We start from the raw sequence: 18,902 nt of genomic DNA on the forward strand, positions 1-18,902 counted from the left end.
TTCCAGTAGCTTTGTATGGAGAGCACAAGTCTGACTGAACAGCTGCTTTCTGTAGCTGCCAACCCTTTTGGCCATGTTTAATCATGGACAGCTATAACACGTGTTGCTCAGAGCACAAAGAAGGGAATAGATCAGCTGAATGTGTGGCTGGAGAAATGGTGTACCAGAGAGAGTTTAGATTCCTGAGGCATTGGGACTCTTTCTGGAGAAGGTCTAACATGTATAGGCCTGACCACTTGCTCCCAGGCAAAGCTGGGAGAATATTCTTGTGGATGCTTTCGCTAGTTCGATTGTGAGGGTTTAAACTAGTCTGTCAGGGGGGATGAGAACCAAAGTGTAGGCTTGGACTTATCAGACTCTGATCAGGAATTTGGAAGTAGAATATTAGTTGGTGATGCAGTCAGTGGCTCAGAAAGACAAAAGAAAGGAAGATTTAATAAGGATAGAGTCTCTCTTCATACATCAGTCCTGACATCCCAGAAATCAGTCTGGTGATCCTTCATTATTCTGTCTCAGTAGCCAGGGCATCCTTCCTTGGGAAGGAATAACAAAGGTGTCCACAAGATTCCAGGTGTGGTCTCACCAAAGCCCTTCCAGAAAGATATCCCTGCTTCTGTACTCGAATACTCAAACTATGAAGGCCAACGTATCATTTGCATTCTTCACTGCTTGCTGCTCCTGCCTGCTTCCTAAAAGAGAGAGTCACAGAGAAACATGAGACTAAATGTGGTCAGAGTCTCTGATATAATACTGTTGAACTCAATGTTCTTATCTTGTCCATGTTGGTCATCAAGCACCTATTTACACTAATCCCATTTTCCAGCAGTGAGCGTGCAACCTATATTGCAGTGCAATGGGTGACCATTTAAACATTTTGTAAAGATAACAATAGTTCCTGAATTCGTCACCCTTTTGGATGCTTCAAGACCTGCTGTGTATCTCCATCTTTTTCTGCTTTTATTTCAGGTATTTTGTTTCTTATTCTTAGTCCTTCAAATGGATCAAAAGGTATGGAGAGAAATAGGAATTGGTTTGAGCTGCAGATGTATAAAACGTCTCTGCTCCGTACCTGTCTTTTCCACCTCTCTCTATTTCAGTAGTTTTGTGCAGACACTAACTTGTTCCCTTCCCTGAAGGATATTTATGAACCAGTTCAGTTTTATCTCTCTCTCTCTGTCTTTTTTTCCTCTTTCTTTCTGTCTCTCTAACTTTTTTTTCTGTTTGAAATTTTGATTGCAGTTAGAGAAATCGACCAAAACAATATCCGGATCTGACAGTCACTCTGTTTGCAATGACCTCAGTATCTCAGGATTTTGAACATTGAAGGAAAAAACCCTGTTCGCACCAGGGAGAAACACGTACTGTTTGTGTGTGAAAGGGTCTGTGGCGATTCATCTGAAATGTCCAAACGCCACCGCAGTCACACTGGGGAGAGACAGTGGAAATGTGGGGATTGTGGGAAGGGATTTCTTTACCCGTCCCAGCTGGAAATGCACCAGCGAGTTCACACTGGGGAGAAGCCATTCACCTGCTCTGTGTGTGGGAAAGGGTTCACTCAGTCATCCAACCTGCAGATACACCAGCGAGTTCACACTGGGGAGAAGCCATTCACCTGCTCTGTGTGTGGGAAAGGATTTATGTTGACTTCTCACCTGCTTAAACATCAGCGAGTTCACACTGCGGAGAAGCCATTCACCTGCTCTGTGTGTGGGAAAGGATTTATGCTGACTTCTTACCTGCTCAAACATCAGCGAGTTCACACTGGGGAGAAGCCATTCACCTGCTCTGTGTGTGGGAAAAGATTCAGTCAGTCATCAAACCTGCAGGTACACCAACGACTTCACACTGCAGAGAGACCTTTCACCTGCTCTGTGTGTGGGAAAGGATTCATGCTGACTTCTTACCTGTTCAAACATCAGCGAGTTCATACTGCAGAGAGACTGTTCACCTGCTCTGTGTGTGGGAAAGGATTCAGTCAGTCGTCCTACCTGCTAAAACATCAACGAGTTCACACTGGGGAGAGACCGTTCACCTGTTCTGTTTGTGGGAAAGGATTCGGTCAATCATTCTACCTACTAGAACACCAGCAAGTTCACACTGGGAAGAGAACATTCTACTGTTCTGTGTGTGGGAAAGGATTCACTCGCTCATCTAAACTATTGGTACACCAACGAGTTCACACTGGGGAAAAGCCATTCACCTGTTCCGAGTGTGGGAAGGGATTTACTGAATCATCTAACCTGCTGAGGCACCAGCGAGTTCACAGTGGGGAGAAGCCATTCACCTGTTCCGAGTGTGGGAAAGCATTCACTCAGAGAATGCAGCTGCTGATACACCAGCGAGTTCACACTGGGGAGAGACCATTCACTTGCTCTGTGTGTGGGAAGGGATTCACTCAGTCATGCAACCTGCTGAGACACCAGCAGGTTCACCAAAAACCATAATTGAACGGTTTTGCTCTTACTCACATCAAGGAATGAACTGAAATCTTTGGGCTGTTTGTACTCATGTTCATCCCTGCACAAAATTTTCCCTTCTCTTGGAAATTAAGGCCAGACGTTTGACAGAGTTGTCAGTGGGTGAATACTTTGGGGCCAGTGATCATAATTCTATTAGTTTTAAACAGTTGTAGAAAAGGATAGACCTCATCTAAAAGTTAAAATTCTAAATTGGGGTAAGGTCAATTTTGACACAGTCATTGGGCGGCACAGTGGCTCAGTGGTTAGCATGCTGCTTACAGTGCCAGGGACCTGGGTTTGATTCCAGCCTCGGGCGACTTTCTGCGTGGAGTTTGCACATTCACCCGTGTCTGTATGGGTTTCCTCCAGGTGCCCCGGTTTCCTCCCATAATCCAAAGATGTGCTGGTTAGGTGAATTGGCCATGCTAAATTGCCAATAGTGTGCAGGGATGTGTAGGTTAGGTGCATTAGTCAAGGGTGAAAGTAGAGTAATAGGTGAATGGGTTTGGGTGGGCTACTCCTCAGAAGTTAGTGTGGACTTGTTGGGCTGAAGGGCCTGCTTCCACACTGTAGGGATTCTATGATTCCAAACCTGTTAAAAATCAGCAAGGCTGCTTAGAAGTGGAAATGCAGGAAATGGCTGAGATGCTAAACAGGTATTTCACATCTGTACTTACGTGGGGAAAAAAATATGGGAGCTAAAAAACTTGGGAGAAAAAATATGGGAGAAATAAATAGCGATAACTTTAAAAATGGCCATATTGCAGAGGAGCAGGTGATGGATGCCTTAAAAAGCATAAAGGTGGATAAATCACCAGGGCCTGTATCGTAGAACTTTGGGTAAGCTAGGGAAGTCATTGCTGGGTCCCTTGCTGAGATATTTATCCCATTGATAGCCAGCGGTGAGGTGCTAGAAAATTGAAGGTTAGCATTGTTTAAGAAATGTGGTTAGGAAAAGGCAAGGAACTATAGACCGGTGATCTTGACGTCAGTTTTCGGTATTTTGTTGGAGGGGATTCTGAGGGACAGGATTTACAACTGAATTTGAAAACTGATGAGGACCGATTTAGGGATAGTCAACATTGATTTGAATGTGAGAGTTTGCACCTCATGAACTTTATTGAGTTGTTTGAAGAAATGACAAATAAAATTGACTGCAGAGTGGTGGATGTTATCTGTATGGATTTCAGTAAGGTTTTTGATCAGTTTCCACATGATTAGCAAGGTTAGATCACATGGAATTCAGGGAGAGTTATCCATTGAGATACAAAAAGTAAGAGACAGGTTAACGAATTGGTCACAGGTCTGTTTTTCAGCTAGAGACCTGTGACCAATGGTGTGCCACAAGGATCGGTGCTGAGTCCACTGCTTTTTGTCATTTTATATAAATGATTTAAACATTGGAGGAATGGTTTCTCAGTTTGCAGATAGTAGACAGTGAGGAAGGTTATCTCTGAATAGAATGGGACCTTAATAAAATAGGCCAGGGAGTGGCAGATTAAGATTACATTACAGTGTGGAAACAGGCCCTTCGGCCCAACAAGTCCACACCGACCCACCGAAGCGCAACCCACCCATACCCCTACATTTACCCCTATACCTAACACTACGGGCAATTTAGCATGGCCAATTCACCTGACCTGCACATCTTTGGACTGTGGGAGGAACCCAGAGCACCCGGAGGAAACCCACGCAGACAATGGGAGAACGTGCAAACTCCACACAGTCAGTCGCCTGAGGCGGGAATTGAACCCGGGTCTCTGGCGCTGTAAGGGAACAGTGCTAACCACTGTGCCACCGTGCCGCCCACAAAGTTTAATTTAGATAAATGTGAGGTGCTGCATTTTGGAAAGACAAATCAGAGCAGGACTTCTACACTTAATGGTAGGCTCCTGCAGAGTGTTGCTGAATAAAGAGACTATGGGGAACTCATAATTCTTCCAAGGTGGAGTCGCAGAGGTCTATGGAATGAACTGCCAGAGGAAGTGGTGGAGGCTGGTACAATTACAACATTTTAAAAGGCATCTGAGTGGGTATATGAATAAGAAGGGTTTAGAGGGATATGGGCCAAGTGCTGTCAAATGGGATTCTATTGATTTAGGACATCTGGTCAGTATGGACTAGTTTGACAGAAGGGTCTGTTTCCGTGCTGTACGTCTCTGAGAGTATTATAGATAACATAGAGTCATAGAAATGTACAGCACAGAAACAGACCCTTCAGTCCAACTTGACCATGCTAACCAGATATCCGAGATAAATCCAGTCCCATTTGCCAGCTGTACACATACAACTCTCTGTGTGAAAAAGGTGCCCCTTAGGTTCCTTTTAAATCTTTCCTCTTTCACTTTAAACCTGTGCCCTATACCTTTTGGATTTTCCCACCCAAGGGAAAAGACCTTGTCTATTCACCCTCTCCATGTCCCTTATGATTTTATAAACCTCTATACAGTCACCCCTCACCCTCTGATGCTCCAGGGCAAACAGCCCCAGCCTATCCAGCTCCTCCTATAGCTCAAATCTTCCAACCCTGGCAACACACTTGTAAAACTTTTCTGAACCCTTTCAAATTTCACAACATCCTTCCTATACGAGGGAGACCAGAATTGCGCACAATATTCCAAAAGTGGCCTAACCAAAGTCCTGTACAGCCGCAACATGACCCGCCAACTCCTATAATAACACAGTAACCAATAAAGGCAAGCATACCAAACAGCTTCACTATCCTCCTTACCTTCCACTTTCAAGGAACTTTGAATCTGCACTCAAAGGTCTCTTTGTTCAGCAACACTCCCCATGACCTTACTGTTAAGTGTGTAAGCCCTGATTTGTCTTTCCAAAATGCAATATCTAAATCAAACTCCATCTGCCACCCATTGGCCCATCTGATCAAGATCCCATTGTACTCTAAAGTAATCATTTTCACTGTCCACTTTAGCTCCAATTTTGGTGTCATCTGTAACTTACTAACCATAATTCCGGTGTTCACATCCAAGTATATAAAATAATGAAAACCAGTGGACCCAGCACCGATCCTTGTGGCACTTCACTGGTCACAGGCCTCTAGCCTGAAAAGCAGCCCTCCACCACCACCCTCTGCCTTCTACCTTTGAACCAGTTCTGTATCCAAATGGCTAGTTCTCCCTGTATTCCATGTAACCTTGCTAACCAGCCTCCCATGAGGAACCTTGACGAATGCCTTACTGCAGTCCTTTTGAGATGATGTTTACTGCTCTGCCTGCATCAATCCTCTGCGTTACGTTTTGAGAAAAAAAATTAATCAAGTTAGTGAGACATGATTTGCAACGTGCAAAGCCATGTTGACTGATCCTAATCAGTCTTGCCTTTCCAAATACATGTAAATCCTGTCCCATAGGTTTTCCTCCAACAACTTGCCCACCACCAATGTCAGGCTCACCAGTCCATAGTTCCCTGGCTTTTCCTTAAATAGTGGCACCATGTTAGCTAACCTTAAGTCTTCTGGCACCTCATCTGGGACTATCAATGATACAAATATCTCAGCAAGGGGTCCTCCAATCAGTTCCCTAACCTCTCATAGTTCTAGGGTACACCTGGGGATTTATCCACCTTTATGCATTGTAAGACGTCCAGCACCATCACCTCAGTAATTCCGATGTTTTTCCGTATTTTGCTATTTCTTTACTTTTTTTTATCTTCCATGTTCTTCTCCCCAGTAAGCACTGATGTTTAGTATCTCCCCCATCTCCTGTGATTCCACACATAGGCAGCCTTACTGATCTTTGAGGGGTCCTATTCTCTTCCTAGTTCCCCTTTTGTCTTTAATGTCTTTATAAAATCCAGTTGGATTCTCTTTAATCCTATTTACAAAAATTATCTCTTGTCCCAATTTTGCACTTGTGATTTCCCTTTTAAGTATACTCCCACAGCCTTTATACTCTTCTAAAATTCACTGGATCCCTGTTGTATATACCTGACATATGCTTCCTTCATTATAGAGTCATAGAGATGTACAGCATAGAAACAGACCCTTCGGTCCAACCAAACCGCGATTTCGTTAGTCCCAGCATTCCCTGCACCTACCAACCTTGCCTTTCACCCTAAGAGGAACACATTGTCTTTGGACTCTCATTATTCACATTTTCCAGCCATCACTTTACCAGCGAATATCCACATCTAACCAATTTTTGGAAATTCTTGCCTCGTACCATCAAAATAGGCCTTCCTCCAATTTTGAATTTTAACCTTTAGATCTGGTATATCCTTCTCCATCACTATTTTAAAACTAATAGAATTGTGGGCACCTTACCAAAGTGCCCCCCCCCCCCCCCCCACTGACACCTCAGTCACCTGCCCTGCCTTAGTTCCCACAAGTAGGTCAAGTTTTGCACCTTCTTTCGTTGGTACATCCATATATTGAATCAGAAAATTTTCTTGTACACTTAACAAATTCCTCCCCATCTCAACCTTAACACAATGGCAGACCCAGTCTGCATTTGGAAAGTTAAAATCCCCTACCATAACCACCCTATCATCCTTACAGATAATGGCGATCTCCTTTACAAATTTGTTTCTCAATTTTCCGTTGACTATTATATGGTGTTTAGCACAATCCTAATAAAGTGATCATCCATTTCTTATTTCTCGGTTTCACCCAGTTTTTATGAATATCACTCTGAAGTCCAGCCGTAATGTTAACAGTAATCAAAATGTTACTCCCCCTCCTCTTTTCTCCCCCCCCCCCCCCTCACCCTTTTATCCTTCCTATAGCATCTATAATCTGGAACATTAAGCTGTCAGCCCTGTCTCTGAGCAACATCTCTGTCATTTCTGTGATATCCCAGTCCCATGTTCCCAACCATGTCCGGAGTTCATCTGCCTTACTTGTTGAGCTCTTGCATTGAAATAAATGCAGTTTAATTGGTCAGTCCTACCTCGTCAATGCTAATAATAATTGTGTATCTGTAGGGTAAGTATTGGAAATGATCACATTATTGCTGTATATCAACATGTTCACATTGCGTAAATACTATCCACCTGCATAGTGTTTGGAAAGGGATTTTCTGGTTCCTCAGGACTGATAAACCACCAGTCAGTTCCCAAGAATCAGTAGGAATTGTTTTTCTGATGCTCTTATTAATCTGTATCTAAGGCATGTTATTTGGCCTGTTTCTGATGATGTCTGTAAAAACCACATGTCTGGCTACCCACTGGGATGGAAAATCATATAAATCAGCTTTCTGTTAAAGCTGTGCACATCAAATCTTTATCTTATCTGTAAAGTAGACTGATTTATTTTGAAAGATTTTCCATCTCTCCTATCTCCTCCAAGCTTCCCTCCAACAAGTGTGAGGAACCCGTGTAGTTGATTTGTCACACTGAATGAAACAATCCGTACGTTTCACATGATCAGTTGGGAGCAGGAACATCCCATAATGCTGGACATTTTGTGCGCCATTGGGATTGTGTGCATGGGGAAGAAGTCTTTTTCTGCTTGTGCGCAGTTTGTTCACGGTGCACGGAGTTGCACCTGAACCTGAACCAGAATGGAAGCTGCATCCTGGTGGGGGTAGCTTTCAAGTGTTTTTGGGGGCCGTGTAAGTAACTTTGCAGTGGGTAGAGAATGTTCCAAATGGCATGAAGGGCCAAAAAGTGAATAAAAAAGTCAGTAAGGCATTGTCACAGGCACACAAGGTATGAGAGAGTTTGTCACAGGTGGACGGTATTTCTTTTAATGCTTGGGAGCCTGATGAAGAAGGCAGATAAGTTGAGGATAAGAATTAAAATAAGGGGTTGTGAAGACACTGCTGTCACTTAGACATATTTAGCAGCTTAATATTCCAGGATACAGGGTCTTAATGCTAGACAATCTATTACAGCTATAAGGAGGCATGACATCTTAAAAACTCCTCAAATAAACTGTATGGGTAGAACGATAAGAGCAGGAAATGATGTAAATTTCAGGGAAGTGTAAACGTAATTGAGTTGTGATAGCTAGGGCTTTCGATTTCCCCGACATTAACTGTAGTTGTCATAGGGTGAAAGATTATCACAATTTTTAACGTAGATTTGGGACAGCTTTTGAATCCTGTATATAATAGTCCCAACAAGGAAGTGAGAAGGTCCTGGAATTGCTTTTAGATAACAAAGCTGGGCAAATGGTTGAAGTGTCAGTGAGGGAACATTTTGCAGACAGTTATTATAACACTTTTCTGTTCAGGATTGTAATGGAAACTGTCAAGAATAGGACTAGGCTCCTAAACTCGTGTTGCAAATTATGAAGAAAGAAAATGGGTTCTTGGCCTGAGTTGCCAGGTGTTGGAGTTTAAACATTGGGGGAATCTTGTAAGAACTGTACAGAATGTTGGTGAAGCCATTCCTGATGTATCATATATCATGTTGTCCTGGTATTTAAGAAACAGATATGTTGGCATTGAATGCAGTGCAAAAGAGATTCGTTAAGCTGTTAGTTGGGATGAAGAGTTTGGCCTATCAACAGTAGCTGGAGGAAGGGGATTTACTGAGAGGGATTACCAAATCATTAAACAGACTGGACCCAGTGTGGAGCTCTCAACCACAACCCTGCACTTTAGTAGTGTATAAAAAATAAAGAACAAAGAAAATTTACTACCCAGGAACACACCGTTCAGCCATCCAAGCCTGAGCTGATCCAAATCCATGTCCAGACCTGTTGCTCAATTCCTAAACATCTATATCCCTCTGCTCTCAACCTACTCATGCATCTGTCCAGACGCATATTAAATGAATCTACCGTGCCTGCCTCTACTACCTCTGCTGGCAACGCATTCCAGGCAGCAACCACACTTAAACTTTTCACCTGTCATCTTGAAAGCGTGACCTCATTATTGAATCCTTCAGCCTGGGAAAAAGCTTATCTCTATCTACCCTGTCTATACACTTCATGATTTTGTACACCTCAATCAGGTCCTCCCTTAATCTCCTTTTTCCTAATGAACACAAACCTAACCTATTCAACTTCTCCATAGTTAGCACCTTGCATACCAGGCAATATCCTCGTAAACCTTCTCTGCATCCTCTCCAAAGCATCCATGTCCTTTTGGTAATGTGGCCACCAGAACTGTACACAGTATTCTAAATGTGGCCGAACCAATGTGTATAATTTTAACATGACCTGGCAGCTCTTATACTCAATACCCCATCCACTGAAGGTAAGCGTACCATATGCCTTCTTGACCACTCTATCCACCTGTGCAGCAACATTCAGGGTACAATGGACCTGAACTCCCAGATCTGTTTGCTCATCAACTTTTCTCAAGGCTCTTCCATTTACTGTATAATGTGCTCCAGAATTAGACTTCCCAAAATGCATCACCTCACATTTGCCTAGATTGAACCCTGCCACTTCTCCACCCAACTCTCCAGTCTATCTATATTCTCCGGTATTATTTGACAGTTCCTTATGCTTTCTGCTACTGCATCAACCGTCGTGTCATCTGCAAATTTGCTGATCATACCAACAGTGCCCTCTTCCAGATCATTTATGTATATCACAAACAACAGTGGCCCCAGCACTGATCCCACTGGTCACCTTTGTCCATTTCAAGAAACTCACTTCAACTACTACTACTCTCTGTCTCCTGTTGCTCAACCAGTTATTTATCCACCTAGCTAGAACAACCTGCACACCATGTGACTTCACTATGAGGAATCTTATCAAACGCCTTACTAAAGTCCATGTTTATGACATTTACAGCCTTTCCTTCATCTATCAACTCAAAAAACTCTATGTTGGTAAGGCATGATCTTCCCTGCACAAAACCATGTTGACTACTGATCAGCCCATTCTTTTCCAAAGATAAATAACTCCTATCCTTCAGTACCTTCTCCAACAACTTTCCCAGCACTGACGTTAGGAAGCTTTCCCAATTGTTTAATTGAAGGAAATTTCTGTGCATCCTGCACTGAATGTCAAACAGGTCAGGCTGGAATGTGATTTGGAACACCATTACCACGAGAACCCTCTCCATGTAGATCTTCCACACTGGTGAAGATTGAAGGTTGGGTTATTTGGTCTAAGTTGTAGATTTGTTCTATTCCTGTATTTCTCCTTTTTTAAATTAGGCTCTCTACAGTATGAAAGCAGGTCCTTTAGCTCAACAGATCCACACCAACCTTCTAAGGAGGAACCCACCCAGATCTATTCCTCCACCCTATGTTTATGCCTGACTAATGTACCTAGCACTGTGGGCAATTTAGCATGGCCAATTCCCCTAACCTGCAGATCTTTGGACTGTGGGAGGAAATTCACATGGCCCTGAGTGGGGGGAGAAATGTGCAAACTCCACATAGTTGCCTGAGGCAAGAATTGAACCTGGGTCCCTGATGCTGTGAGGCAGCAGTGCTCATTACTGACCCACCACACTGTGCTTTCTCCCTGTTTTCTTACTTGGTCTGTCCACTCACATAGAGGCTAGAGTTTGGTGTAGGACCAGACAAGGTAAAATGTTCCATTCCCTGATTAACATTTGGGTTTTATGACAATCCAGCAGATTCCGTGGTCACTTTCTCATTGTGCATCATAAATCCTAACAATTACCACATTGATTACCAGCTGAATTTCACAGCAGCCTGGTGTTTGTGTGGGGCTCAATCTCACTCACATTGTCGTGTCTTCAATCAATTTCACAGGTAAACTGACACCAGTCATCATCCCAGGGTTTGATCGCCCCCCAGTTTAGCGTAATCTGAATATCACCAGACTTTGAACATGGAAGGAGAAAGTACTGTTCATAGTGTGGAGAAACCGTACATGTGTTCTGTGTTTGCACGTGGGTTTAGACAACTATCTCGACTGACACAACACAAACCTTGATCATGGGAGGGAATTCACTTGGTTATCCACAGTGTTGACACACAAGCTGGTTCACACTGACTGGAGACTTTTTAATGTTCAAACTGTGGGAAGTGCTTCAAAGGTTCTGGACAACTGTCATGAAGCTGGTGTGCAAAAATGGCAAAACTGTAAAAAGAATTGAAAAGCTGTGATCCCTTTAGGAAATTATGCTTTGTTTGTGTATGGAAGTTTGCGAGCATTAGGAATGAGTCCCAACACGTGTATCAAAAGACTTTTCATTTAGCAGGCCCAAGTTTAAATTCAGCCAATTCATTTTTTAAAAAGCGCTTTGAGATTAAGGAGCAATTAAATTCTAATCTCTTCGTGTTGACTACCTTGAACCAATCATTTTATGTGAAATTGTTTTTGCATTTTTGGTATTTAAGGAAGTGTGTTTTGAAAATCGAGACAGAGAGAGTCCCTCACCCCCAGAACACAGAGCCGCCCGGTCCCAGAACATAAACCCCCCACCCCTGAACACAACTCCCAGAACTCAGAGCCACCCGCTGCCTCAATACAGAGCCCCCCACCCCCACAGCCCCCAAACACAGAGCCACCATGCCAGCAAGGCATTTGATAAGGTTCCCCATGGTAGGCTCGTTCAGAAGGTCAGAAGGAATGGGATACAGGGAAATTTAGCTGTCTGGATACAGAATTGGCTGGTCGACAGAAGACAACGAGTGGTAGTGGAAGGAAATTATCCTGTCTGGAAGTCAATGGTGAGTGGTGTTTCGCAGGGCTCTGGTCTTGGGCCTCTACTCTTTGTAATTTTTATTAATGACTTGGATGAGGAGATTGAAGGATGGGTTAACAAAGTTTGCAGATGACACAAAGGTTGGAGGTGTCGTTGACAGTATAGAGGACTGTTGTAGGCGGCAGAGTGACATTGACAGGATGCAGAGATGGGCTGAGAGGTGATAGATGGAGTTCAACCTGGATAAATGAGAAGTGATGCATTTTGGAAGGTTGAACTTGAAAGTTGAGTACAGGATTCTTGGCAGTATGGAGGAAGAGTGGGATTTTGGTGTGCAGGTACATCGATCCCTTAAAATTGCTACCCAAGTGGACAGGGTTGTTAAGAAAGCATATGGTGTTTTGGCTTTCATTAACAGGGGGATTCAGTTTAAGAGCCGTGAGATCTTGTTGCAGCTCTATAAAACTTTGGTTAGACCGCACTTGGAATACTGTATCCAGTTCTGTTCACCCTATTATAGGAAAGATGTGGATGCTTTGGAGAGGGTTCAGAGGAGGTTTTCCAGGATGCTGCCTGGAATGGAGGGCTTATCTTAGGAAGAGAGGTTGACTGAGCTCGGACGCTTTTCATTGGAAAAAAGAAGGAAGAGTGGGGACCTAATTGAGGTGTACAAGATAATGAGAGGTATAGATAGTGTTGATGGCCAGAGACTATTTCCCAGGGCAGAAATTGTTAACACGAGGGGTCATAGTTTTAAGCTGTTTGGCGGAAAGTATAGAGGAGATGTCAGAGGTGGGTTCTTTACGCAGAGAGTTGTGAGAGCATGGAATACGTTGCCAGCAGCAGTTGTGGAAGCGAGGTCATTGGGGATATTTAAGAGACTGCTGGACATACATATGGTCACAGAAATTTGAGGGTTCGTACATTAGGTTTACCTTACATGAGGATCAATGGTTGGCACAGCATGGTGGGTTGAAGAGCCTGTTCTGTGCTGTACTGTTCTATGTTCTATGACACACAGCGCTCTGCCCTAGGTCATAGAGCCCTTCCGGCCCCTGAACACAGAGCTCTCTGCCCCCAAACACAGCTACCCATCCCCTGAACCCACCGCGCATTGAGCACAGAGCCCCTCTCCCCCAAAACACAGAGCTCCACCCTTTGAACAGAGAGCCCCCAGAACTCCCAGCCCCGAACACAGCAACCCACCTCTGAGCACAGAGCCCTGCCCCCTGAACATAGAGCCTCATTGTCAACCTGAACACAAAGTGCCTCGCCCCCGGACACAGAGCCCCCTGCTGACTGAAGGGGGAGCCAAGTTGAAGCCGCAGCAAAAGCAAGTCTGCAATCTGAGAGGAAAAAAAAATCTGGGTTTTAGACAAAAATGGTTCAATTCTCTTAAAAAAGCACATCAAAGGACTCAGTATTTGCATCTCAAGATCCTGATACAGCAATCATGGGAAGGAAAGGTTTTGTGACGTGAGATCAGCAGAAGGAAGATTGGAGATAAAGCCAAGAAGACATAGACTGCGTGAACTTGGAGAGATTAAATTTTAATTGACTGTTTTCTTATTAATTGGGTTTATATAAATGGGACTTGTGTTAATTTGAACAACTTTCATTCCAGTAGAATTTTGTTCAGTTAGGGAATATTTAGTGCTTAGGGAAAATTTGTCAGTAATTCTGTCAATTTGTTCACTGTTAGATAAATAAATTGTTAATTATAGTATGGGTGAAAGGATTCTATTTCATTTAACCACTTCTTTCTAACAGATTGGGTGTAAGAGGTAGGTTATACCCCTTGTAACACTTCTCTATCAGATTACGAAACAAAACTATCTCTGGGTGTTTTGGTTTTAATTATTAGGGGGGAGTGGATTCCACTTTGTAGCACAACTGATGAGATATCAGCATATTCACACTGCTGACATGTGGGACTGGGTTCAGACGATCAGGCAGTATCTGAGGAGCAGGAAATTTGATGTTTTAGGCAAGAGCTGTGCTCTTCCAGCACCACTCTCGCCTCTGATAATGCCATGAGAATTAGTGGAGTTGAGAATAGTGGGGAAGGTTGTCAAACAATACATCAGGATATAGATCATGCTCACAGAACCATACCTTACAGATAATGTCCCAGAACACTACTATCACTGTCTCTCGATATGTGCTGTTCACTGACATGGCAGACCCAGCAGAGGTGGTGGAACAGTGGGATGCAGCCAGGAGTGAGTTGCTGTCATTGTTCTCAACATTGACTGCGGACCCCCTGAGGTCTTATGGCTTCCGGTTAAACGTGGGTACAGAATCTTCCTACAGATTACAACGTTCCATCCTCCCTCGGCTGATTAATCGGCCCATCTTCATGTTGAATAAAACTTGAATGAAGCACTGAGGATGACAAGGGCACAGAATATCCACTGGGTGGGGATTTCACTGTCCACTACCAAGAGTGACTTGGCAGCAGTGTGACTGACTGAGCTGTTCAGGTCCTAAAGGACACAGCTGCCAGACTGGATCTGCGGCAGGCAGTAAGGGAACCAACAAGAACACACTTGACCTCATGCTTATAGGTTGCAGATATATCTGTCCATGACAGTATTGGTAAAAGTGACTATCTGAGCATTCTCCAGTGTTTCAAGAATTACCGATACTAGTCTTCAGCCAATTCGATGCACTCCATGTGATATCAAGAAACAGTTGAAGGCAAAAGCTGTAGTTCCTGACAACATTCCAGTAAAACAGACTGAGGAGGCACTCCAGGACTTCCTGTTTCCCTGGCTATGCTCCTCCAGTCTAATGATGACATTGGCATTTACCCAACAGTGTGCAACACTGTCCAGGTATGTCCTGTTCACAAACACCACGGATCCAACTCAGCCGATTACCGTCCCATCAGTCGACTGTCGATCATCAGGGAAATCATGGAAGGAGTCATCAACAATGCTATCAAGCAGCAGCTGCTCAGCAATAACATGCTCAGTGATGCCCAGATTGGGTTCTCTCAGGGCCACTCAGCTCCTGACCTCATTATAGCCTTGGTTCAAGCATGGACAAAAGAGCTGAATTGCAGAAGGGAAGGGAGAATGCATCAAGGCTGCATTTGACCTAGTGTGGCATCAAGGAGCTGTGGCAAAACTGGAATCAATGGGTACTGGGGGCAAATCCTCCACTGGTTGGAGTCATACCTAGCACACAGAAAGATGGTCATCTTTGTTGTAGGGTCAATCATCTGAGCTCCAAGACATGTCTGCAGGAGTCCCTCAGAGGAGTATCCTGGGCTCAACCATCTTCAGCTGCTTCATCAATGATCTTCCTTCCGTCATAAGGTCAGAATTGGCGATGTTCGCCAATGATTGTACAATGCTTAGCACCATTCACAACTCAGATACTGTAGCAGTCCATGCTTAAATGCAACAAGGTTGGATAATATCAGAGCTTGGACTGACAAGTGGCAAGTAACATTTGTGCCACACAAATGCCAGGCTATGACCATCACCAATAAGAGACAATCTAACTACCGCCCCTTGCTATTCAACTGTATTACCATCACGGAAAACCCCACTACCAGCATCCTGAGGGTTACCATTGACTAGGAATGCAACTGGATTTGCCATATAAGCACAGTGGCTACAAGAACAGGTCAGAAGTTAGGAATACTGCAGTGAGCAACTCACCTCCTGATTCCTCAAAACCTGTCCACCATATGCAAGGCACAGGTCAGGTCAAGAAGGAGTAGTGGCTCAGTGGTTAGTGTTACTCACTCAGATTGCCAGGGACCTGGGTTTCAATTCCAGCCTCACATAACCATCTGTGTGGAGTTTGTGCATTCTTCCCATGTCTGCATGGGGTTTCTTCTGGGTGCATCGGTTTCCTCCTATAGTCTAAAGATGTGCAGGTTAGGTGGATTGGATAACCTAATTACCCATGGTGTCCAGGCATGTGCAGGTTAGGTTGGTTAGCCATGGGAAGTGCAGCATTAGGGGGATGGGTCAGAGTCTGCGTGGCATGCTCTTCAGAGGGTTGGTCAGGAAATATTGGGTGGAATGGCCTGCTTCCACACTGGTGGGATTCTCTATATAAGGCAGCTCACTACCATCTTCTCAAGTGTAACCCAGGATGGGAAATAAATGCAGACCCAGCCAGTGATGCCCACATTCCACAAATGAACAATTTTTAAAAAAAATTAAATGCCTTCACATTAACAGATCAAAGCGTAAAGATGCTAGTTCAAAATCCAAACTCTAAAATAGATAATTTATATATATGTATAAATAATATCTACATATATAACATCTATAATATAGACATTAGACCAAAATTGCTCTCAGTCCTCTGTTTTCCAATTCCAGACAACAAGGTTCTGAGAGCACAGACCTCAGAAAGCAACATGCTCAGAGTCGGGGCGTGGTTATTCTATGTAGAACTCAAGGGGACAGCCAAAGGTGATCCCTGCTTTCCCAGCATGTGTACTGAGTTCTGCTGTAGGAAACAGGTTAGGTCACGACAGTCTCAAAGTCACAGAAGGATGGTCTTTACCCTGATCCAAGTGTGGATCTGTTATGTTTAAACATAGGACAGATGAATAATTGAACATAGAACATAGAAGAATACAGCGCAGTACAGGCCCTTCGGCCCTCGATGTTGCACCGATCCAAGCCCACCTAACCTACACTAGCCCACTATCCTCCATATGCCTATCCAATGCCCGCTTAAATGCCCATAATGAGGGAGAGTCCACCACTGCTACTGGCAGGGCATTCCATGAACTCACGACTCGCTGAGTAAAGAACCTACCCCTAACATCTGTCCTATACCTACCCCCCCTTAATTTAAAGCTATGCCCCCTTGTAATAGCTGACTCCATACGTGGAAAAAGATTCTCACTGTCAACCCTATCTAAACCCCTAATCATCTTGTACACCTCTATCAAGTCACCCCTAAACCTTCTTTTCTCCAATGAAAACAACCCCAAGTGCCTCAGCCTTTCCTCATACGATCTTCCTACCATACCAGGCAACATCCTGGTAAACCTCCTCTGCACCCGTTCCAGTGCCTCCACATCCTTCCTATAGTATAGCGACCAAAACTGCACACAATACTCCAGATGTGGCCGCACCAGAGTCTTATAGAACTGCAACATGACCTCAGGACTCCGGAACTCAATTCCTCTACCAATAAAAGCCAGTACGCCATATGCCTTCTTCACCGCACTATTTACCTGGTGGCAACTTTCAAAGATCTATGTACATGGACACCAAGATCCCTCTGCTCATCCACACTACCAAGTATCCGACCATTAGCCCAGTACCCCATCTTTTTGTTACTCTTACCAAAGTGAATCACCTCACACTTAGCTACATTGAACTCCATTTGCCACCTTTCTGCCCAGCTCTGCAGCTTATCTATATCCCGCTGTAATCTGCCACATCCTTCCTCACTGTCTACAACTCCTCCGACTTTCGTATCATCCGCAAACTTGCTCACCCAAACTTCTAACCCCTCCTCCAGGTCATTTATAAAAATGACAAACAGCAATGGTCCCAAAACAGATCCTTGCGGAACACCGCTAGTGACGGCACTCCAAGATGAACCTTTGCCATCAACTACTACCCTCTGTCTTCTTCCATCCAGCCAACTCCTAATCCAAACCTCCAATTCACCCTCAATGCCATACCTCCGTATTTTTTGCAGTAGTCTACCATGGGGAACCTTATCAAATGCCTTACTAAAATCCATATACACCACATCTACCGCTTTCCCCTCGTCCACCTCCTTAGTCACCTTCTCAAAGAATTCAATAAGGTTTGTGAGGCACGACCTGCCCTTCACAAAACCATGCTGACTATCCTTGATCACATTATTCCTATCCAGATGTTCATAAATCCTATCCCTTACAATTCTCTCTTAGACTTTGCCCACAACAGAAGTGAGACTCACCGGCCTATAGTTACTAGGATTATCCCTACTCCCCTTCTTGAACAAGGGAACCACATTTGCTAGCCTCCAATCTTCTGGCACTACTCCTGTAGACAACGAGGACAAAAAAATCAAGGCCAATGGCTCTGCAATCTCCTCCCTTGCTTGCTTCCATGCTTCCCAGAAAAATTGATCTACAATTGATTCATTGTAAATCAGTTTGTGAGAGTGATCAGTGCACTGTCGACGGTGTAAGGTAGAGGAATTCTCTGACTAAATACATGCTTTATTTTTGTCTTTGTTTTCAGTCTGGATTGATTGTAGAGTTGACTTCTGACCTGGTATTCAAGTAATTTCCCCACATCAGTGGAGAATGCCAAAGTGAAGAGAATGGAGAATGTATTGGAAAACCAAGTGGGGGCTCCGATACAGCTCGATTTCACTTCATTCTTCATCCAGTTCCTATCACAAATTATGATGCTGTCAATCTGCGCAATAGAGGGCAATGAACAGAGCAGTTGGCCCTGGGAGCTTTGTTAGATAAAGCGTTTTTGGTGATCTCCTTTGTCAGCTTTCTGTTGGAATATTGATGATTTTGTTTTTCCCTTCCACAGAATATGTGTTCCTCTCTCCAAACACAGATCTCGAATCCAGGATCAACATTGGTGCTTTTAAAAAGGGACACTGCAGTCCCAAAAATCAGCAACATATCCAGGTTACCAAACTCTAGCGAGTTATAGTTGTGGTAACATCAAATTGAAACAAATCAGTCAGACTGTCAATCTTGGAAGTGATCAACAACAGCAAGAGCAGCAGGTGGCGCAGTGGTTAGCACTGCTGCCTCACAGGGACCTAAGTTCAATTCCTACCTCAGGCAACTGTCTGTGTGGAATTTGTACATTCTCCTTGTGTCTGTGTGGGTTTCCTCTGGTTTCCTCTCACAGTCCAAAGATGTGCAGGTTAGGTGAATTGGCTGAGCTAAATT

General features: G+C 43.9%; 1 protein-coding gene across 7 annotated transcripts in view; it reads left to right on the forward strand.

Moving 5' to 3' along the window:
- The window catches only part of LOC122543957 (uncharacterized), a 45,493-nt gene extending 26,971 nt beyond the window's left edge, over window positions 1-18,522 (forward strand). For 4 of the 7 annotated variants that reach the window (XR_015754530.1, XR_015754525.1, XR_015754526.1 and 1 more), the window contains one exon: window positions 1,240-1,400. Coding sequence is in view for 1 of the 7 variants with exons in the window: in XM_087983552.1 (XP_087839678.1) it covers window positions 1,401-2,444 (1,044 nt within the window). In the remaining 6 variants the exon portion in view is untranslated. Of the gene's footprint in view, window positions 1-1,239; window positions 13,728-18,225 lie in introns of those variants that run through there. The other 3 variants (XR_015754528.1, XR_015754529.1, XM_087983552.1) reach the window with 2 other exon arrangements.
- Window positions 18,523-18,902: the final 380 nt, after the last annotated feature.

This window comes from Chiloscyllium plagiosum, unplaced genomic scaffold (assembly GCF_037043375.1).
Source record: "Chiloscyllium plagiosum isolate Xiang-an unplaced genomic scaffold, Cpla_swu_hap1 HiC_scaffold_46, whole genome shotgun sequence".
Lineage (NCBI taxonomy): Eukaryota > Metazoa > Chordata > Chondrichthyes > Orectolobiformes > Hemiscylliidae > Chiloscyllium > Chiloscyllium plagiosum.